Source organism: Chanodichthys erythropterus, chromosome 7, assembly GCF_024489055.1.
Source record: "Chanodichthys erythropterus isolate Z2021 chromosome 7, ASM2448905v1, whole genome shotgun sequence".
NCBI classification, from domain to species: domain Eukaryota; kingdom Metazoa; phylum Chordata; class Actinopteri; order Cypriniformes; family Xenocyprididae; genus Chanodichthys; species Chanodichthys erythropterus.
This window is the reverse complement of record NC_090227.1, coordinates 25,495,997-25,520,188: the sequence shown is the minus strand read 5'-3', so window position 1 is coordinate 25,520,188 and position 24,192 is coordinate 25,495,997. Positions and strand designations below refer to the sequence as shown.

At 36.0% G+C, this 24,192-nt stretch overlaps 1 protein-coding gene across 2 annotated transcripts in view; it reads right to left on the bottom strand.

Annotated features, from left to right (window-relative positions):
- Nucleotides 1-24,192, bottom strand: part of b4galnt3b (beta-1,4-N-acetyl-galactosaminyl transferase 3b) — a 37,784-nt gene extending 13,592 nt beyond the window's left edge. Inside the window, exons 1-10 of one of the 2 annotated variants that reach the window (XM_067389173.1) lie at nucleotides 23,977-24,192; nucleotides 9,252-9,307; nucleotides 8,711-8,794; nucleotides 7,568-7,663; nucleotides 5,574-5,664; nucleotides 5,386-5,486; nucleotides 5,228-5,295; nucleotides 2,138-2,216; nucleotides 1,997-2,063; nucleotides 621-764 (exon numbers count right to left, since the gene is read on the bottom strand). In XM_067389173.1, coding sequence (XP_067245274.1) covers nucleotides 621-764; nucleotides 1,997-2,063; nucleotides 2,138-2,216; nucleotides 5,228-5,295; nucleotides 5,386-5,486; nucleotides 5,574-5,664; nucleotides 7,568-7,663; nucleotides 8,711-8,794; nucleotides 9,252-9,307; nucleotides 23,977-24,109 — 919 coding nt within the window. In that variant the 5' untranslated portion in view covers nucleotides 24,110-24,192. Of the gene's footprint in view, nucleotides 1-620; nucleotides 765-1,996; nucleotides 2,064-2,137; nucleotides 2,217-5,227; nucleotides 5,296-5,385; nucleotides 5,487-5,573; nucleotides 5,665-7,567; nucleotides 7,664-8,710; nucleotides 8,795-9,251; nucleotides 9,308-23,976 lie in introns of those variants that run through there. The other variant, XM_067389174.1, reaches the window with a different exon arrangement.

Sequence of the window (24,192 nt, the reverse complement as noted above, 5' to 3'; positions counted from 1 at the left end):
TCATAAATCTGCCAGGTCCACTTTATTTGACAATTCTGTTAATATTCACTCACTCTTATGTTTCAAACCAGTATACCAGGGGTGTTCAAACTCGGTCCTGCAGAGATTAGCTCTAACTTGCCTCAACAAACCTGTCTGGAAGTTCCTAGAATGCCGAGTAAGACCTTGATTAGCTGTTTAATTGAGGTTATTTATTTTGTTAGTTATTTTGAGGGGACAGCAAATTTACACTGTTATACAAGCTGTACAATCACTACTTTACATTGTAGTAAAGTGTCATCTCTTCAGTGTTGTCACATGAAAAGATATAATACAATATTTACAAAAATATGAGGGGTGTACTCACTTCTGTGAGATACTGTATATGGTTATATTATGTATATGGTCATTATTATATATACACAGTTTCTCAAAACTTTTAGTTTTTCGCTGAAAAACACCAGAGAATGGCATGAGGTTGAGTATATAATTACAAAAAATGAATTTTTGGGAAAAATATCTCTTTAACAAGTTAAGTTTAGTTTTTAATGGTTCATCATGTCTTCATTGTTAGTGTATTATGTTTATTCTGACCATGAAGTGTGTTAAGTGAGTGTGGGTTTTTTGTCTGAATTTCTCACCCTGATGAAATGAGTCTCGTGGATCTGTTCTCAGCATGTCTACTCCATGGGGCGGATTCTGAGATGACTTCTGGGGAGGAGTCACATGACTCGCAGCAGTTAGAGGAATGTGACTGACATCTCCTGCCATCAGAGTGGACTCATCTACACACACACACACACACACACACACACACACACACACACACACACACACACACACACACACACACACACACACACACACACACACACACACACACACACACACACACACACACACACACACACATAATCAGGACTGCTTTAATGTGTAAACTCTGATACAAAAATTAGATTATCAGTTTGGCAAGCATACATACTACACATTATTTTTAGTATGCGGTATGTACAACCATCAGAAAGCTATAAGTTGCTAAAAGTTTAGGCGATTTTAAAAATGCTAAATTTTTTATAACAGTATGTAGTGTGTAACGATAAATGTGTCAAACAGCAGTACACTACATTGTCACATGACCTTACAACATGTCCCAAACAGCATAACTACTGTTTAAAACCTTTATCGCACAATGCACAATGCATGATGTTTTAAAAAACATACTACTTAAAACATTTTTTTTTTCACAATGTATTATACTATTAATATAATACACTATTTTTTAAAAGAAAAAAAAAAAAAATAGTATAATACAGTAGTATGCAGTACACATATATTCCTAAACATACTGTAGCAGGCATTGTTATCGGACATACCTACAAGATCTAGAGAAAAACGTAAACACACATGCGATGCAGTGTTATTCATGTATTACTTATATTCAAATCATATTATTATTTATTAGTATCTTACATGAGCTTTTATTTGTATATTTTTAAATTTTGATTGTAGCATTAGTAAGTTTGCTATGTGTTTTTCTTTTTTTTTTTTAATTTCTATTTAGTTGTCAAGTTTTTATTATCTAATAGTTATATTTAATTTTATTTCAATTTCAAAAGTAATTTTTTTTTTTAAATAGTGATGCAGTGACAGAGGCATATTGACAAACTAGCAATCTGAAGTACATCAAAAACATTCAGTTTTTACCTAAAGCTACATAAGCATACCTTTAAATAGAAATGAATGCAAAAGCCAGCTTAAGCATTAAGACGACAACACACACACACACACACACACACACACACACACACACACACACACACACACACACACACACACACACACACACACACACACACACACACACACACACACACACTTTGTGCAGAGGAGGCTACCCCATCATTAACTCTATTTCAGGGCGTGTGTGTGGACAGAAGCAGCTATTCCAGGCTTCTTAACACTACCCTGACATTTCTGCAACCACAGCCCAAAATAACACACACACACACACACTCACTGGTATAGAGGGAGATGAACTTGGAATCGATGATTGAAAATCCGTGTCCAGTCTGTTTGAGCTGCCACTGTAAGTAAATACAGGCAGTGTCATAACAGTATACGACAATCACACAGCAAAACCCTCATTAAACACACTCACCGCAACCTCCACATGATCCGTTCCTTGATCGTTTTGCTTATGAAGGAGTTCAAAGAAATATTTATTGTTCTTCTGAAGACTGTAAAAAACGATAACAAAATGTGAAACATTCCTCATTTCGTAAGAATTATGTGCGAGAATTTTCTCTTAAAGAATTAAGGCCTTTGAATTTTTTCAACAGTTTTATAGAATTAATTAATAGAAGCGTCATATTTTGTTCAATTTATTATGCATTTTTAAATGTATTTTATTAAAATATAGACAAACTTCTTTTTTTGAAAGAAATTAAAGCTCCTATTTAACAAGGACATATTAAACTAATCAAAACTGACAGTAAAGAAATTTATAATGTTACAAAAGATTTCTATTTCAAATAAATGCTGTTTTTTTTAAACTTTCTATTAGATCTATTTATCAATTCTGAAAAAGCATCAAATCAGCATTTTAAAATCAGGGACATGGGCAGGGTTTTTATAAATACAGGGGTCCCAAAATGTGGTAAGGATAACAATAGCTTTAAATCCATGTCAGTGAGCAGCAGCATAAATTATTTGTCAGGCAGATAACTTTTAAACATGAGAATCAGGTTAAATGTTGCAATGAATGATCCACACTACAAACTGGAAATACAGAAGAGGCTATTTTTTTTTTTGTTGAAAATGCACAATCACAAATGGCCTTAAATAAGAAAAACTCTTCCTCTTTCATCTCATCACCTTCTTTCTTTCTTTTTCTCAGTCTCCTTATCTTGCCCTGTATCTCATCCCTGAGAGTCTTTTTTAAAAAAATCTGTGTCAGTGAAGAAAGTAAACATAGGGTGAACTGATATTTATGTTTTATGAATCATATTCTTAGATAAGTGAATTTACTGAAGGCAACCAGGAAAGCTAAGCAACTTAGTAACTCAAATTCATTCACAACGTGTGCACATTCCTTATTAATCTTATGCGTAATGTGAAGAAAACGGCTTTGTTATTTTCTATTAAAAATGGCGAAATTAGAAAAAAGTTTATTAGTTTGCATCCCTGAGTCGTTTCACATTTCTATTGTAAAACTGCTGTCAACTATTAAACGTTTAGTTTAGCTTATCTCACACTTTTATGAATTGAAGCATCACACTGGAATTCAAGCTCAGCAGCTTCTGTGAACATAAATCTCATCTACTTTGATTTGTTTCATCTCAAATATTGACGAGTGCTATTTGGCTGCTGAGGCAGCTCAGATGAAAAGGTTGGTTATTTTGGCATTGTGCAATATGCTTGCAGCACCATAGTAGCCGCAAGCACATTGCAGCTACTATGGTGCAATATGCTTCCCATAATTTACTCACCCTCAAGCCATCCTAGGTGTATTTGACTTTCTTCTTTCAGTCAAACACAGGTGGAGTTATATTAAAATAATATTCTGGCTCTTCTAAACTTTACAATGGGAGGGAATAGTAACTGATAAAGCCCAAAAAAGGACATCCATCATCCATCCATCATAAAAGTAACCCATACGTCTCCAGGGGGTCAATAGAGGCCTTCTGAAGTTAAGTGAAGCAATGCGTTTTTGTAAGTAAAATATCTATATTTATAAAAGAGAAATTTAAAGAGAATTGAAAGAGAAATGTTGGAGGAGCTTGAGTTTGTTACCCAGTCCTATTTGTTTGTACTGCGAGAGGCGTCTACTCTCACCTAAGCTTAAGTGAACTAACCCTTTAATATTAGGCAATTATTTCAAAACCTTTACTATATGCTTAACTATTTAGGTCTGGACCTCAGGGACCTCAATGGTGGGTACGGCCCTGATTAGAATGATTTCTGAAGGATCATGTGACTGAAGATCAATTGCTTGTTGAACGTCCATACACAATAGCTGGATCAGCAATGTTTTGTGTGATTTGATCTAAGGAAGTACTGCTGGGTTGATGAACTACACAATATTTTTGTCGGTTACGATAGTCACTGTGTCAGATTATATGATTTTGACTCCTAAAATCTTGTCATCTTCTAAACAACAAACATGAACATCCATTTATCGCTTTCCGTCTTTAACAACGTGTGTGCTGTCATCGAGAAGGCGGGACTATCGACTGACAGAAGGTGCCTTGAGAGTACAATGGCTAGTAGCGTGTCAGAAAAGCGGTTAGATGTTGCATGACGAACACTTTGTAAAGATCCATTTTGAGGGTTATATTAGCTGTGTAAACTTTGTTTTTTATAAGGCAAGCGCAAGCTCTTGGGGCGTGGAGCACGAGATTTAAAGGGGCCGCGTACCCTGAATCGGCGCATTTATAATGATAGGCAGTAAAAAAAAATTATAAAAAAAAAAAAACTATGGGGTGTTTTGAGCTGATACTTCACAGACACATTCAGGGGACACCTTAGACTTATATTACATCTTTTGAAAACATGTTCTTCGGCACCTTTAAAAAAAGTTTATTTTTTCAACTTTTAGGAACATGATTGCACAGTATATCGATTTCCTCAAACCTAACAGACAAAAACCCACTAAAACATCACGTGATTGCGGTGCGTGCTCTCAGGCGAAAGCGAAACGCTAGAGTCACACATGTGACGGAACTAGCCGTGGACGACCGGAAAAAAAAATTAAACATGCTAGTCTTTCTGTCGTAAACCATCGCAGACGCGGCATCGGTTGTCGTCCACAATGACACACTACACAAGCTGAAACGATCGAATCTTACATCCTGACACCCGTTGTCATTTACGCATCCCCACGACACCCTACGTCACGCAGATCGTGGCAAAATCGGGCTAAAATGGTGTAGTCTGAACTGGGCTTAACAACTGATTTACCCATTTTTGTTTGATTTTATCTGTTACTGAAATGTAATCTTGACCAACAGATTTCAGACACACACACACACACACACGAATTACAAATCATGATTTAACAGATGAATCACTTCTAATGGCTTCCCGGCTTGTGCCATGACCAGAATTTGGACACAAGCAGCAGCTTGTGAATCTACACATGATGAGTCTAAAAATAGTTCTTCATCACTGAGGTATGTGGTCACAACATGGAGAGGTGTTTGAGTATTTCCCTGAAGCATTATGAAACGCAAATGCCACATTCACTTACGGAATGAGATCTGATATCTGACTGGCGTATTTCTCATATTCCCCTGGGGCGGTCCATTCTCTGCCAGTCTAAAAATGGAGGAATAACAGAAAATGAAGTGTGTGAATTTCACACACCTACACAACAGTAATCGTAAAGTCAACACTTGTCTCACAAACCTTTCCAACGTAAGCACGGAGCTTCAGATTATCGGGATTCTCATCGTCGCTGAGCCAGAACTCACTGTTATCATCAGACGCTACTGCAAACAGAAAGTCACCTGTCGGACATAAGGAAGTATTAACAGTGGGACAATGGCACACGATCTGAATAGGTGTGTGTGTGTGTGTGAAAGAGATTTACAGACCATCAGTATAAGGATGTATGTAGCCAAATATCCTGAGTCCATAATTGGTCCAACTGGGCGACACAGCAAGTTTCTTCACAGTTGAACGATTCTAAAAAGATAAAAAAAAAAAAACAGTGTTATCAAATGCAATATGCAAAGCAAACAAATGTAATATTGCAAGAAAAGTATGTTGCTAACAGTGTTATTGTTAATGAACAAATTTTGTTAGCTGAAATCAAAACACGTATTAAAAAAAACTTTAAAATAGAAATGTTTCCATGACAACTAACTGAAAATAATACTGAAATAAAATAAAGTTCTAAAATTACTGAAACTGAAATAGCGTTAGTTAAAACTATAAAATAAAGCTATAAAACTTAAAAAAAAAGATTAAAAAATGACAATCACAGCAAAATTCAACTCAAAATATTAATAAATACTATAATAGTATATAAATACTAAAATAATGTATTGTCAACATGCTTGATCTTTTATAGTAGAGTATTTAGATAAATGCTGTTTTCAATTCATTTCATTTATATAACCTTTTCAAGTAGTATTTATGTATCTGATCAAAATGATTAAAAACGCCCTCCCAAAAAATGAAAATAGATTCCTGTTCAAATTTGATTGCAGTCTTATATCAGAAATACATCCTACTTGCTATCAGATTTTCAAAATTGTGGCCAGTTAAATGTGGTTAAAGTTACCATCGTTTCTTACTGTATTCACAGAGACAAGATTATCGTTATTTTCATTTTTAAACACTTGCAGTCTGTATAATATAAACAACTTCATTCTTTATAAATCTCTCCAACAGTGTAGCATTAGCTGTTAGCCACGGAGCACCATCAAACTCGTTCAGAATCAATGTAAACATCCAAATAAATACCATATTTACGCAGTTAGACATGTTGCATGATGAACACTTTGTAAAGATCCATTTTGAGGGTTATATTAGCTGTGTAAACTTTGTTTATGGTGTTAAAGGCAAGCGCGAGCTCTTGGGGCGTGGAGCACGAGATTTAAAGGGGCTGCGTACCCTGAATAGGCACATTTATAATGATAGGCAGTTAAAAAAATTAATAAAAAAAAAAACTATGGGGTGTTTTGAGCTGATACTACACAGACACATTCAGGGGACACCTTAGACTTATATTACATCTTTTGAAAACATGTTCTTTGGCACCTTTAAAAAAAATATTTTTTCAACTTTTAGGAACATGATTGTACAGTATATCGATTTCCTCAAATCTAACAGACAAAAACCCACTAAAATGTCACGTGATTGCGGTGCATGCTCTCAGGCGAAAGCGTGTCTTTCAAGAGCTTCATGTTTGCTGAAAGCGACAAAAGGAAATGGTGTGTGGAAAGCCCTTATGGACACGGTTTGGGAGTCTTTTATGCAATTACTAACCTCAGGCACATGGTCGCTCATTTAGAATACTCCAAATTCATTAACGTTCGAACGAGGTTAAGAACAATTCCATGTGTGTACACATCTGGTGTGAATTAGGCAGACATTTTTCATGAGAAGTTCTCTTGTGCATATGAACATGAATAATGTACACAATTATTTCTGAATGAGAGCAATTTCTTTTTATTATCAGTGTTGAAAACAGTTGTGCAGCTTAATATTTTGAAACAGTCACTGTCACTTTTGAACAATTTAATTAATCTTTGCTGAATAAAAGGTAAAAGGTGAGAATGACAGGGGAGAGATGAATTTGTTGAATAAAATCATTATTTTTGTTTTGGTGCACAAAAAGTATTATCGTCACTTCATAATATTAAGGATGAACCACTGTAGTCACGTTGACTATTTTAACCATGTTTTTACTACTTTTCTGTACCTTGAATGACGGTAATGTCATTGCCTTTAATAGACAATAAAAAAAAAAACCTCGAATTTCATCAAAAATATCTTAATTTGTGTTCTGAATATGACTTTTGGTGAACTAACCCTTTAAACTTTTGAATGGCAGTGTATATTTGACAGATATATAACTTACGTGAGGATATAGTGGATAATGTAGATTCTTCCGTAGCTGAGCTATTGACGTCCCACACCAGTCCTCAAAGATGTGAAGATTAGCCAGTCCTTTATACTGCAGCAAACACACACAAACAAACACACTCATATATAGCAAATGAACAGCTTTTTACTTTACAATAGTCTATGCAATTTAAAGAATGCTTTGGGTTCAGTAATACAAGAAAATTTTATCCATCAGACTGTAAAAACAAGGAAAACCATGTTTACAGTAATACACAATAATGCATGGAAGTCTATTGGGCAAGACCCTGCACTGGAATAAACATTAAAATACTGTTTCAAAGCAGAGGCACAACATCATACATATCAGCATGGTCATGGATGTGATAAAAACCCTACCCAGTCTCTGTGCAAAGTTATTTGAACTCCTGTCATAACTGTGTAAAGTTGCACAACATGATATCATAGGATAGGTGACTGTCTGTACCATTTACATTCATTCACCTAGAACAATTTTCTACTTCTAAAAGGATGAGATAGGCATTTTTATAGCTCAAATTATACACATTTTTGCAAATAAGAATTAATAAAATTACAAGCTGCTCATTTCTCCTGTTATTTCTCCTGGATTATCTTGCCCCATAGGGCAAGTTTTTTTTTTTTTTTTTTTTACAAAGAGTCATTTTCTGTGGTAATTAATAATAGAACTTAAATTACTTTGAAGCACAAATATTTTAAATCACCAACTAACATACAGAATGAACAAAAATGTACAGCTCATGTGTCATGTTTAAAATAGTGCAGTGACACCAGAGACACACAGAGTCATGCTAAATTTAACAAGACAGCAAAAGTCTTGCCAAAGACACACAGAAAGGGCCATAGGCAACATGGAGGGAAATGTTCTTGTGGTTTAATACCATCATCCTTACAGCATATGTACATCAACAGATTACGCATACAGAGCTCTGAGTAAGAGAAACACTATTACACTAAACAAAGTACCAAAAAATACAATGGTATTAAGCTTTCTGGGACATACCAAGGTGATACCGTGGCAATACCATGGTTTTGGAAACGCATCAACGTTAAACCATATTTTTGGATACCATGGTAACACCATCCCTGTGTATTCCTGTCATTGTGGCTGTATCTTTACCTCCATCCTCCATGTCTGTTGAGTGTTTTTTGGTGTCCAGATGTCTTTATCATGATTATCATAAGAGATGTGATCTTCTTGAGACTGTGAGACACACACACACAGTTTTTTTTTGTATTTCATTTGTGTTTCAAAACATACTAAGCAACTACCTAGACAATATTTTTGAGCATCACAGATGTGGTGACATGTTTTTATTTCTGAGTATGCAAATTTTCTGCATGCATGAAACACCGGGAAACCCACTACATTTGCCAAAATGTGCAAAGGATGTGGCAAGGAATATTGTATCCAACAATACTATGAATGTACTCAACTTATTTTTATTTTGTTTATTATTTGCCGTTTCACAAATGAACCAGAAGAAAAATCTGCCATGATTTTTAACCTTTTTTGTGACTCAAAATATTTAACTGGCTGCTGAGAGTCATGTTTTAACACAAAAATAAATTTAAAAATGGAAAATAATAATTTTCAAGATTATAACTGGGCTCTAGATGAATGAAACATGCAACATGATGGAGTATAACTGAGTTTTTACCACACATCGAACAGCAGCTTTTGACCTGGCGACACTTTCACTGCGGACGGTTACGTCTGAAAGAGAAATAGAGTAAATATTTAGTCAAGTAGCCAATTAATTAATTAAACCTGACCAACCAAGTGTGTGTTTGATCCATGACAGTGACGTTAGATTGCCATTGATGGTTTAGGATTTCTACAGATAGACTGAAACCGATTCCATGTTCACATTAATCTTTAACAGGAAGGAAAAAGTATTAACTTACACACCGTCACACACATTTCTCCCTTACACACACTTTCAATTTTACCCCAAATTACATGAAATAAAAAAATATAAATTCTACACTATAGGCAAACACAGAGTTTAAACTGGGTTTCCAGCTACTATCCTGAGCCATTTATAAAATGCAACACTGCTTTCAGAGTTTCCCGAAACTCAAATCAAGTGATTGACATGGAATTTTTATTTGTCACAAACATGCTTGATGCTTCCTTGTCATTTAATGTCAAGATGTTTCTCTCTGTGCATGTACATGCACACATAAATGAGGACATACAGTACACTTATTTTGTTTTTAAATAAGATCAATTATGATTAATTTACTACTAACCCTAATCCCATTTTAAAAAGGAAACTTTATGCATTTTAAGGAAAAAAAAAAAAATCAATAAAAAAAAAAAAATCTACTTATTTACACTTTTTTTTTTTATAATTGCAGAGGTTTCTAAAAAACTTCTGAGGGCAATTTCATTCCCCAAGTATAGCTAAACACACATACCTAGTTTACCATTTTAAATTAGCACATATCATGAACTATTGTTTAATATAAAAAGCAATGTATAATTACTATAAACTAAAGCTGCACGATTAATCATTAAAAAAAAAAAAAATTTTTTTTAATTTTAATTCAAACAACCATGCCATCTTATTCTAAATGACAACAATTTCCCTATTTGTCCTCTAGTCATTTGTAATAATTGCAGAGGTTGTCTGTGATCTAAATCCTGTGTGAATCGGCCATGTCTGTAATTTGTAAAGTAAAAAAAATTCCCCTGCAAATTACCTACCATATTTCACCGAACACTGAGGTTCTGTGATAATATTAGTCATGTGCGAATTGGCATCTCTGTGATTTGACAGATTTCACAGTCAAATATAATTTTTTCAAGGTTTTTGTTTCCTTTGCCTTTTTATCCATCTTTCGTGAAGAATGGAGGCTGCGTTGGGAGTGTTTTGATGGTATTTTGGGTGCTGGGTCATATCGAAAACTGGGACGCCATGTCATCCGGACTAAAGAGGACAAGGACAACCCAAGTTGTTATCAGCGCTCAGTTCAGAAGCCTGCAGCTCTGATGGTATGGGGTTGTATGAATGGGTGTGGCATGGGCAGCTTACACATCTGGAAAGGCACCATCAATGCTGAAAGGTATATCCAAGTTCTAGAACAACATATGCTCCCATCCAGACGTCATCTCTTTCAGGGAAGACCTTGCATTTTCCAACATGACAATGCCAGACCACATACTGCATCAATTACAAAATCATGGCTGTGTAGAAGAAGGATCCGGGTACTGAAATGGCCAGCCTGCAGTCCAGATCTTTCACCCATAGAAAACATTTGCCGCATCATAAGGAGGAAGATGCGACAACGAAAACCTGAGACAGTTGAGCAACTAGAAGCCTGTATTGGTCAAGAATGGGACAACATTCCTATTCCTAAACTTGAGCAACTTGTCTCCTCAGTCCCCAGACGTTTGCCACACAGTTTGCCACACAGTGGTAAACAAGGCCTTGTCCCATCTTTTTTGAGACTTATTTTTCCCTTAAAATGATACAATTTCTCAGTTTAAACATTTGATATGTCATCTATGTTGTATTCTGAATAAAATATTGACATTTGAAACTTTTGAAACTAACAATTTGTACAGTGTCCCAACTTTTTTGGAATCGGGTTTGTAATTCGAGGTTAATGTGTTAAATAAATCAAGTGTAAAGCTTGAGCTATTAGATTTTAACCTGGTGAAATGTTTCGTTTTTATCCATCTAACAAGACCATAGGACTCTCAACAAGGGGAAAAGCCTTGACTCCATATCCAGGAGATGAGTCAGAAAATGTAAGTATAATCATAGTCTTCACTTATCCCATGTGAATGCACCACAAAAAATTCAGGTTGGGGGGTAATTTCTAAATCACTCAAGGTCCCCAGAAAATACCGATGCCGTGCGAATAGCGTTTATGTTTATTAAACCTTTGACAAGTACGATCACAGTGAACATTCAAATCTGTGTTGGTGCTTCCGCTGAAAAAGAAACAGCTTCACAAACTGTCTTTTCAACCACACAGTATCATTATTTCTGTTACAAACATTGTAATTATCACAAAAGTACTGGGATAAAGTTTATATTTTCAGTAATGAAACAAGTAAAGTCTTTATGAGTGAGTCATTGAATCATTAATTCAACCGATTTTAAAAAATTATAATTCAAATTAAATATTTTTAAATAGACTGCATCAATAACATTTTGTCAGAACCTCTAGTAAATGACGTTTTTTCTGTTTTAATGTTTGTTCTGTTTATTTGTTTATTCAGAATCATATGAGAATTGTGATCTCTAAAATTGTGTTTCTCAATTTATCCAAATTTGTGGCGATCTACTGTAAATGACTCATGTTACATCATTTGGGCACCTGTACATGTGTGTTGTATGCACTTTGTCCCTTCAGTCACATTATACAGTATGTGAACAAAAACCAGTTACTTAAGTTTCACTAAAGTTTCTGGGTATAAAGAATGGGTATTTTGTATGCATTCATCGAACAACTGCTGTCTTTTGACTGACAAACATCCTGCTATGTTGTGAGCTTGTCAAATAGACAGTTAAATATGTACAATAAGCACACAATACATAAAAAAAATTGTATAGTTTATTTACACAAGCTATCTGCAAATATTTACAGCAAATGTCTAGAGGTAAAGAAAATACATACACTCCCTGCAAAAAGACAGAGAGAGATTGTGTGTACAGAGAAGTGTGCTTAACCTTGCACATTGGTGCTATAGCAACAAGGAACACAGGAAATGTCGCCTCGCCTTACAGAAGAGAGGGTCACCTGACCCCCAGTGCGACTGAGCATACACTGAGGGGAGGGCCAGGGCGGACAGGCTATTATGGTATGTGTCTTCAGGTGTATTTGCAAACTAGGTGGTGTGTGAACTTTCTTTAGAGTGTGAGTGAGAACAAATGAGTTTAAAGAAGAGACCCTGATCTCATGTGCATGTTCAAAGTGTGTTTTTAGCGAGTGACCAAGATTTCCTTCTTTGCCTTTCTCCATCATCCAAATCCTTTCTTTCACTGTTCACCCTAGAAGTCACTGGTAGCCCCCGGAGGAATGTCGAGTTTGTTTAAAAGAGGGTAAAAGCAGCATAGGAGGAGAGAGAGAGAGAGAGAGAGAGAGAGAGAGAGGGTGAGACATGCATTACTGTAGTCTCGTTCCATTTCTGCTCCATGCACCTGCTCTTTGATGATTCCTCACAAAAAATAACAAAGAAATCATGATCTTAAAGTCCAGGGCTGGAACCACTGGTGCAAAAATAATCCAGGGTCAAGGGTCAGTCACAAGGGTGCGTCACTTCACACCGACATACAATGTTGCCCCAGTGTGTCTAAACTGACACACACATAAAATTTAGGGTAGGCCACATGGATGACTAACTACAGCCCTTCAAAGGGCAAGCTGAACACAGGTGCTGCCCGTCAAACACTCAAAACAACAAAATTAGTGAGAACAATCAACTGTGCATCTTCTCCTGAAGGTATTATACTAATTTAGCTACATAAAATTCAGTGATTGGCACTACACTTTTTTTTAAAATAAGCTAATTTTCCAACTCCCCTAGAGTTAAACAGTTGAGTTTTACCGTTTTCAAATCCATTCAGCCAATCTCAGGGAACTATACTCTCATTCCGCCGTAATAATCAAGGAACTTTGCTGCCGTACTATGGGTGCAGCAGGCGCAATGATATTACGCATATCGTGTAATATCATTGCGCCTGCTGCACCCATGGTACGACAGCACAGTTCCTTGATTATTACGGCGGAATATTATTATGATTATGATAGGAAATCAATTTTTCATTTTCCATCGGTCTTAGTACACAATGTAACTAAAGAAGAGTCAAGTTTTAAAAAGGAAAAATATCGAAACTCTTTGGTCATTTTTTTTGAGAGAGATGCTAATGGTCTAATCAGATTCAATGAACTATGCTAAGCTATGCTAAAAGTGGTACCACCAAACCCAGAGATCGGCTGAATGGATTTGAAAACAGTAAAACTCAACTGTTTAACTCTAGGAGAGTTGGAAAATGAGCCTATTTTCAAAAAATTGTCACATGCAAACTACAGTGACAATGGAGGCCTACATAGATGAGAGACTGTACGAAGAGGTTAGAAAGCACACTAATTTGCACAACTTTAGCATGAAAGAATACAAAGATATTTACATAAGTTGTAATAAGTTGTGTTGAGAGATTGCTCAAAACTGTATATGCATACGAGTACACTAGCGTACGCGTAAAAAAATGAAGTATACCCAGGGCTTGATGCTGACGCAGGAGCTGGCCAATAAGGAGTCAACATTCTGACGTAGAACCTGATATAAACAGCGTAGGAGAATATCAGGAGAAAAAATTCATTTTTTGAATAAAGTTGTTATTTTTGTTTTGTTTTTGTGCACAAAAAGTATTCTTGTCGCTTAATAACATTAAGGTTAAACCACTGTAGTCACGTTGACTATTTTAATGAGGTCTTTAATACTTTTCTGGAACTTGAATGACTGTAATTTTGTTGCTTTCTATGGGGGGATAAAAAACCTCTCGGATTTCGTAAAAAATACCTTAATTTGTGTTCCAAAGGTCTTATTGGTGTGGAACGACATGAGGGTGAGTAATTAATGACAGAATTATTTTTGGGTGAACTAACCCTTTAACTATGGGTTAAAGGTACAATATGTAATATTTTCTGTCCGCTAGAGGTCACTAGAAGCCTATTCAAAACAAAGGCGTAGCTTGATGATGCTCTGAAACTCTGGCTTGATTGGCTCCGAAACTCTGGAATAGCCTTCCTGATAATGTTAGGGGCTCAGACTCGCTCACCCAGTTTAAATCTAGATTAAAGACACATCTCTTTAGCCAAGCATTCACATAATGCATCTCATATCAGATCAATTGCACATGACTATCTTTGCTTAAAGGTGCCCTCGAATGAAAAATTGAATTTATATTGGCATAGTTAAATAACAAGAGTTCAGTACATGGAAATGACATACAGTGAGTTTCAAACCCCATTGCTTCCTCTTTCTTATGTAAATCTCATTTGTTTAAAAGACTTCTGGAAAACACGCGGATCTCAACATAACACCGACTGTTACGTAACAGTCGGGATCATTAATATGTATGACCCCAATATTTGCATATATGCCAGCCCATGTTCGAGCATTAGACAAGGAAAGGCAGTATTAACGTCTGGATCTGTGCACAGACAAAGTAAGCAAGCAAGAACAACAGGAGCGAAAAATGGCAGATGGAGTAATAATAACTGACATGATCCATGATATCATGATATTTTTAGTGATATTTGTAAATTGTCTTTCTAAATGTTTTGTTAGCATGTTGCTAATGTACTGTTAAATGAGGTTAAAGTTACCATTGTGTCTTACTGTATTCACGGAGACAAGAGCCGTCGCTATTTTCATTTGCAAAATGAAATTTGCAGTCTGTATAATGCATAAACACAACTTCATTCTTTATAAATCTCTCCAACAGTGTAGCATTAGCCGTTAGCCACGGAGTATAACCTCAAACTCATAGAGAATCAAATGTAAACATAAAAAAAAATAGTTTACTCACATGATTCAATGTATGCACACATCATGCATGACGAACATCTTGTAAAGATCCATTTGAGGGTTATATTATCTTTGTAAATACGCTGTAATATAGTCAAGAGCTCTTGAGGCAGGGAGTATGCGATTTAAAGGGGCGGCGTGCTGAAAAAAATCAGTGTATAGTTAATGATGCCCCAAAATAGGGAGTTAAAAAAATTTATTAAAAAAAATCTATGGGGTATTTTGAGCTGAAACTTCACAGACACATTCAGGAGACACCTTAGACATATTACATTTTGTGAAAAAGCATTCTTGGGCACCTTTAATGTTATGAACAGCAGCTACGCTAATTATTCTCCATTTGCTTATTCTCCATTACACTCGTCCCGAGGTGACTAGAGAGGACATCAGCTTCAGTTTGGATCCAGCCTCTTAAGAAGACCTCAGATGACCAACACCTATGAAGAGACGGCGCCAACTCCTGCGAGGACTTCAGAAGATGCAATCATCTGGATCAACATGCACACTGCCCAATTTCTATATCCTAATTATTGTTAATGTAATTCATTTTTTCAGGAGCTCACTTCTTCTACGTTCAGTTAAACTGCTAACAGTGATTGTAAATTAATTGCCTAAATTATTACATTATTTGCTAACTGCATTCTTTAAATTGTGATGTTGACATGCATTCTCTGTAAAGCTGCTTTGAAATGATATGTATCGTGAAAAGCGCTATACAAATAAATGTGAATTGAATTGAATTGATGATGCCAAGTTTTAGAGCGGAATCTTGGGACATGTGGTCTCCATTTCAACGGACAGTGCAAAAGAACAGGGATTTGAATCGGGAAGAAATCATGTTCATGAATGCGATTATTAACGTTGCTGTAGTATGAAGCAGAGCAGGACCGAGTGTTGTGGGAGCTGAATGAGGCCGCTGGAGCCATTGAGCAACACACGCCTCACGAGCAGCAGAACTTTTATTATGCCACAGTCGCCGGTGCCGCTTCCGCTTTTCCAGTCATGAGTATGAGGTAACGCAGCTCTGTTTATTAGATCCATTTGAGTGTGTTGAAAATGTTATAAGGTTACTGTGTGCATTCGCTTGGTGGCTGCTGTGAGACACTGTTGCACACTGCAGTAAGATTTTAGAATATCATATTAAATACTGGATGGCTTGTGTTGATAAATGGCATGCAATTAATATGCAAAATAAAACCGGAAACCGAGGGTAACACGGGTATGACGCAATTGATAGGCGACTCCTCACACGTCCCGGAGCCTTGGTTAAAATTGCAATTTTCTCACGATTTACAAATAGTTGGAAACATTTGGGCTATTATAAGTACTCAAGTGAACAAAATATATAACACTGGCCTAGTGGTTTTTGGATATTTTACTGCAAAAATATTACTTATTGCACCTTTAAGCAATATTTTGCATAATATTGAGTGAGTTAGCAAAGGTTTTTATTTTTTGGGTGAATATTTGGCAACTATATTTGGTCATTATCAGCCGATAACCATATCTGTGTGGCTGAATACCAAAAATCTACCAACAGCTTTGACACAATCAATAATAAACAAATTTTGTTTTTTATTTTTGTATGTGAATATTGTGTAAAAATGTTTGCATTTCATTTCAGCAGTTTCATAACTCATCTGCAGTCATTAAACTGCTCTCTGGATATCATCTATTGACAAAAAAAAGAATACAAAAAGTGGTTGTTGACCACTAGTTACATTTTGCAGTGATAACTCATAATTGCATTTCCTAGGCAGTACAAAACAACACAAAACACATTACTCAGAATTGTTTAGCCACCGACAATCATTAACTAAGCAGCAATTATTATTATTAATTATTAGCCGGAGGCAAAAACTTAAAAATGTATTAAAAGTTTATTTAATAGACTGACGTGATTTGACACAAGTTATGTGCATTATTGTTCTTGTGTGTTGTGCATGTCCAATTGATGTTATTAAGTTCATAAATATGCAAATAACGTTCAAGTCTAACTATCATGCAAAATAAATGTAGGTTCACAGAGGAATGGCATGCATGAGAATGTGTGAGTAATGGAATCATAAGAGTGCAACAATGCCATGTAGTCACAAAACCAAAGTGTGCCTGCGGGGACACACACTACCCTGCTGTCATTCTTAAAAGTACCAGTACTAGAAAAATGAGAAATCGTACTGTTTTTTAAAAGCAGGGCAATACCCTTCTAGTACCGGTAAATAATCTTTTCTGTAAGCCCCAATCTTTATGAATTAGGGCTGAGTCAGTGAGAAACATGCACTGTACAACATCAAAAGTTGAGAAAACTTTTAAGTTTAAGGCAAACTTCAGCAGATTTTTTGAGTTTTCTCTACTTGTTGTATTCAGTTTAAACAACAAAAAGTTGAGAAAACTCAAAAATCTGCTTAAGTTTATTGCCTTAAACTTTTAGGTTTTCTCAACTTTTGATTTTTTTACAGTGTGCTGGAATAATTTTTTATTATTTACAAACAAAATAAGTTAACTGCCTGCACAAAATATAATAGCATTGTAATTTAACATTATAATAAGTAACAAAGTTTACAATGGCTTCACAAATTAGTTAAAAACATAAAAAAGCAAAACACACTGCACATTATTTGTTCTTCATTTTCTACAAGTAGAGTTTAAAATCATTGCTGTATTTTTGTGTAGTTAATTAAGAATAGGTACAACACCATCTTGCTCTGATAAAAGTAACTTGAACACACCTGACGTAAACACGACTTCCCAAGAGGCTTTGAACCTATCGTAGTGCCATGTGCAATCATTCACCTCTGGATTTCTTTTGGAAATACAGAAGGAACAAGGAACTCAGATCACATTCAAGCATCCTCCACCCAATCAAAATTAACATGAGCCCAAGCAAAGCTAAACTGTACAGCTGTTGTTTACATTCTGATTTTATGCAGGTCAGTGTGAGTTTACTATTCAAATGTAATTCTAGATGCACATTAGCAGGCTGGTGTCCAGGTGGTGTGACATTGGTGCTGCTCTGCTGGTCTGACACTGACCTCAAACAAGATGACAAACCCCTTCTGTAGGTCAGAGCTCACCTGACATCTCTCAGGTTTCCTCAATCACATAAGCGTCTCTTTGTACAGACTTTGCAATAAAAGAACATGAATAAAATTGCTGTAAGTTTCAAGGTGCCTGAGTCAGCAGATATAGGAAAGCAGAGGAGACACTGAGTCACTCTGGGAATAGGGAAGAAACACCCTGTATTCAGCTGGTGTAAAAAAAAAAAAAAAAAAAAACTAACTTGACCGACAGGGCAGAAACAAGCAGCCTGATGTTCTTGCGTTTGCACGCACATTGAACATATCCTTCTTATTAATACAATGTATTCTGCCACTGCATTATATTCATTGTGCTGTACTGTTTGCATGTTGTTTTGTATTGCATTGTGTTCAATAAAAATTGAACTGTTCTTAAGAACAAACTCACTAAGCCAACAAACTCCAAACTTTAACTCCAGCTCAAACTGATACAAAAGACGAGAATATCCAAAACACTGGAATGTTATTAGTCAAATGGACTGCATGTAACTGTGGAATATAATGGGTAAAAATTGGAATGCAATCATAAAATGTATCTAGAAAGGAATGCAATTACAAGTTGGTAAAAATCTAATAAGAAAACAGAAATGGAAGGTAGAAACTGGAATCCAATTAGAAATTGGCCAAATTGACCTTATTGAGTGTTATCTAGATTAACATTAGTTAATAATTATCATTATAATGTGATTAACTTGTGTTGCTGATAATAAATTAACTAATTTTAAAGGGTTAGTTCACACAAAAATGAAAATTCTTTAATTTATTACTCACCCTCATGTCGTTTCACACCCGTAAGACCTTTGTTAATCTTCGGAATACAAATTAAGATATTTTAGTTGAAATCCAATGGCTCCATGAGGCATCCATAGGGAGCAATGTCACTTCCTCTGTCAAGATCCATAAAGGTACTAAAAACATATTTAAATCAGTTCATGTAAGTACAGTAGCTCAATATTAATAATATAAAGCGACGAGAATATTTTTTGTTATATGGAATATTTATGAAGCATCGGAGCATTGTGAATCTGTGTGTCGAATCTGCAGTTCGGAGTGCCAAAGTCACGTGACTTCAGCCGTTTGACACGCGATCCGAATCATGATTCGATACACTGATTCATTTATGCTCCGAATCTTCCTGAAGCAGTGTTTTGAAATCAGTCATCACTAAATAAGTCGTTATTTTGTTTTTTTGGCGCACCAAAAATATTCTCGTCGCTTTATAATATTAATATTGAGCCACTGTACTCACATGAACTGATTTAAATATGTTTTTAGTACCTTTATGGATCTTGAGAGAGGAAGTGTCCATTGCTCCCTATGGAGGCCTCACAGAGCCATCAGATTTCAACAAAAATATCTTAATTTGTGTTCAAAAGATTAATGAAGGTCTTACAGGTGTGGAACGACATGAGGGTGAGTAATAAATGACAGAATTTTCATTTTTGGGTGAACTAACCCTTTAATACCGAAAAGTCTTTAGTTTTGTCATATTTATAAAAGATAGATACGCTAAATCGAGTCTTTCCGAAAAAAGCCAAGATCCTGGAGGCGTGTCTGCCGTCAGTGCTGTGGGCAGAGCTAAAGAATCAGGAGCGCACGCAGCTTTTGCATAGAGATTGCATGCTAGCTGCGAGCTATTATAAATAAAAAGGGAACAAAAATGTTTGTCGTTAACATTATATGCACTTGCACGCCGATTGCCAACAAAACACAGACATCTGATGCAGCTTTACTCACAGTCTGTGATCTGCAAATCCAGTGCCGAACTGGGACTTGTTTACAAAGTATTCATCACAGAATTCCCGGGAACAAACAAACATATATGTACAACTCTGTTGCTGCTGAAAAACACACTTCATCCACTGTTCCCTTGGCGCTGGGTTCTTTGGTAAGCTGAAAAAGTTAACTTTTCCTCACAACCAAAAACACACTCCTTTGTTTACAGGAGCTGTGTCTCATTTTGAAGGCTGCATACGTCATCGAGGATGTCATATTTAAGAAAAGGAAGCGTAATAAAATTGACTGATAATTCATTGTGAGGTGTAAAATACTGTAATTTCTTTTCTATGTTGCAATCTAACAGTTAATTTACTTAAATGAGACTCGATGATGTATGCAGCCTTCAAAGGGTGCAGCCCCTATAGTGGGACACAGCCAGGGATGGGCAGTATTTATGAATCATGTATTTCAAATACAAAATAGTATTTTGTAATTTGTATTTGATAGGGTTGATGAAAATGGCTTTGTATTTTGTATCAAAATACTTTAGTGTTTCGTATTTTTGTAGTTTTAAAATACTGTAAAATACTTTGTAGGAAGTCTACATGATCACATCATAAAAATGCGGCCTCTGATTGGTGCTTACTCAGTAGTTAGCAGAGACTTGTTGAGTTCAGAACAGATGTTAACTTTTGGTGTTTGTTTTAGTAGCCTAAGCTAAATAGTTTACCAATTTACATAATGTTCTAGAAAACTATTATACCGACCAGCAGCCCCTATATTTATGATTTATTAATTAGAAACTAGTTGCTATGAATACAGGTGCCATCAGTTGTCTTCTTATGAGGGATTTGTTTGTCATTGAGTCCGTGTTGCTGATGCAAAGTAGGCCCTTCGTTACCAAACACAGAGTAACTAAATTAGAATACAATTATGAGTCAATCGCAAACTGTTAAAAATTAAACTGTTGGTTACTTTAAAACTAACCTTCATCTGGGAGATCACAGTTATATGTGAATATTTGATCTGTTAAATATTCACCATTAGAGGTCGCTTATTCAGTCACTTATCCTTGATTTTGTGGAATCAAGGGATTAGTGTTGCACGATATACCGGTACTAGAAAGATATCGCGATAGCCTGCTTTTAAAAACGGTCCGGTTCTTCATTTTATTAGTACCGGTACTTTGAGTGCCAGCTGTATTTCCTAAAGTGCAACAGCAGGGGGCAGTGTGCATGCAGCGCACTGCTTCAAAGGCACATTGAGTGCGTGTTTATTCCTCAACTGCGCAATAGACATACACGGTTTTATGGTGACGAAACGAGAGGTATGGCTGCAAATACAGGTGCTCTTGCAGACCGTCCACAAATTGTTGAGAAAGCAGATGCACGAAGCGAAATATGGCATTATTTTGCTTACATTGCCGACAGTCAGGGCAAGCCCACGGACACCACAAAGCCCGTCTGCAAAAGATGTTACAAAATAACGCAAGCGAAGGGAGTCAAAAGCATCTTGGCGACAAAGAATTTAAAGGTGCCCTAGAATTAAAAATTGAATTTATATTGGCATAGTTAAATAACAAGAGTTCAGTACATGGAAAAGACATACATTGAGTTTCAAACCCCATTGCTTCCTCCTTCTAATATAAATCTCACTTGTTTAAAAGACTTCTGGAAACACGCAGATCTCAACATAACACTGGCTGTTACGTAACAGTCGGGATCATTAATATGTATGACCCCAATATTTGCATATATGCCAGCCCATGTTCAAGGCATTAGACAAGGAAAGGCAGTATTAACGTCTAGATCTGTGCACAGACAAGGTAAGCCAGCAAGAACAACAAGAGCGAAAAATGGCAGATGGAGCAATAATAACTGACATGATCCATGATATCATGATATTTTTAGTGATATTTGTAAATTGTCTTTCTAAACGTTTCATTAGCATGTTGCTAATGTACTGTTAAATGAGGTAAAAGTTACCATCGTTTCTTACTGTATTCACGGAGACAAGAGAGCCGTCGCTATTTTCATTTTTAAACATGTGCAGTCTGTATAATTCATAAACACAACTTCATTCTTTATAAATCTCGCCAGTGTAGCATTAGCCGTTAGCCACAGAGCATAGCCTCAAACTCATATAGAATCAAACGTAAACATCAAAATAAATACTTTTAATTCGAAGCATGAATACAGCATGCATGACGAACATCTTGTAAAGATCCATTTGAGGGTTATATTGAACTTTGTAAATGCACTGTAATATAGTCGAGAGCTCGTGTGGCAGTGAGCACGCCATTTAAAGGGGCGGCGCTGCCAAAATCAGTGTATAGTTAATGATGCCCCAAAATAGGCAGTTAAAAAAATTAATTAAAAAAAATCTATGGGGTATTTTGAGCTGAAACTTCACAGACACATTCAGGAGACACCTTAGACTTATATTACATCTTGTGAAAAAGCATTCTTGGGCACCTTTAAAGAGCGACAGGTTAGTGAATGTGATACCAGCATTATGTTTATGCCCTCAAACATTAAATGAGTGTTTTTTTATTTATTTTACTTGTGCAAGCAGACCTGAGGTGTATTAATGAGTCTAAGTTTATAAGTGATATAAGTGATATCTGGTTGATTAAGAAGTTCTGTCATATGTTATTTATTTACTTTTTCTGCTGTTTTAGGTTTTTGCCGTAGTATCGTTTAAGTATCGGTATCGTGATATTTAGGTTAGGTATCGTATCGAAGTCAAAATTTTGGTATCGTGACAACACTACAAGGGATGTGTTGTTTTCATGTCTACAGCTCTTGGAAAAGAATCAGGATGGGCATATCCATGGATGAGAAAGTTGTTATGGTTGTTATACACTCCTCTGTGTGTTTGCTTGGAGGCTGCTATTAGACACTTGTAAGCTAGATCGATATTAGTCATGGTAAAACATGGTAATCGTGGTAAACCAAGAAAACAAGATTTAAACAAGAAGCTATATATCATGATTAGTTTTCAGTCGATGAATGAATCCAAATAGTTCCTCATCTGTCTAATAAAACATCAAACAGGCCAATTGATGGAAGGTCTGCGAAGAAATTTCATGCTCCCTTGTAAAAGTATTTTTTAGTATTTTCAAAATACAAAAATACAGTAGTTTATTTTGATACATGGTGTGGCTGCTGTATTTTGTAGTTTATTTTGATACACTTAAAATTAAGGTATTTGGTATTTTATTTTTAAATACATTTTGATGTATTTTTGCCCAACCCTGGACACAGCCATTGTTGAAAAATCTCGGCTTCTGTATCCCTAATGAAACGCGTAGATGGGCGTGCTCTTGCTCTTGTTCTGGGTGATGTGTGTGCACGCTTATCAAGGAAAAGTGCCTGTACAAGGAATTCCGCTCTCTTTTGACGTCATACAGGACACATTCGAAAAAAAACTCTCCGAATCCTGTACGGAAGTAGTGGATTTGGCACATAAATAATCATATGTCCAACTCGTGTTTTGAAACTTTGACCATGTTTAGCATGAGAATGCAACTATTTAACAGTGTAAATAAGTCAGAATGCATGAAATAGCATTACACCCCCCTTTAATCTTAATTATAATAAGCAGCTAGTAAATAATTAAATCGAAAAAAAGCTAAATTATTTAAAAAAAATCTTAATAAAACACTTAAAAAAGATAAAATAATCTATTTGTTTACCTGCATGTCATGTGATTATTAACTGACATCAGGGGGGTATTCCACAAAGCAAGGTTAACTTATACCCTGAACTCTCGGGTTATGTTCAGAGAGTAAGTTGCTTTCTGGAATACAACTCTGACTGTGATGTAAACACGCATTTTGTTATTTTATTTAGGTCAAATGGGTTCGGTTGACGACAAATAGTTTAGGAATCCTGATTCTAGATTGATAAATGCTGTAAAAATGTTGTTAATAAATTGATCCTTATTGTAAACAATTTGACTTTAATACTTTAACACTATACCACAACGAATGTGTAAAGTAGTCAGTAAGTGGACAGGGCATCAGATGTCACTCACCAGTGCTGCTCCACTCGCTCGTGGCCCTGAACTCCAGATAAGCCGCCAGCAACGCGACCATCAGCACCACCCCGAACACGATATATCTGCCGTTGCGCTTGAATTTCCGCACCGGGAAAAAGTTGAGCATCATCTTTAAGTCCTTCAGGCTCCGTGCGAATCACAGAAGTTGAAAACCGCTGGAAGAATCATCGATACACGCTATCCCGGTTTCAA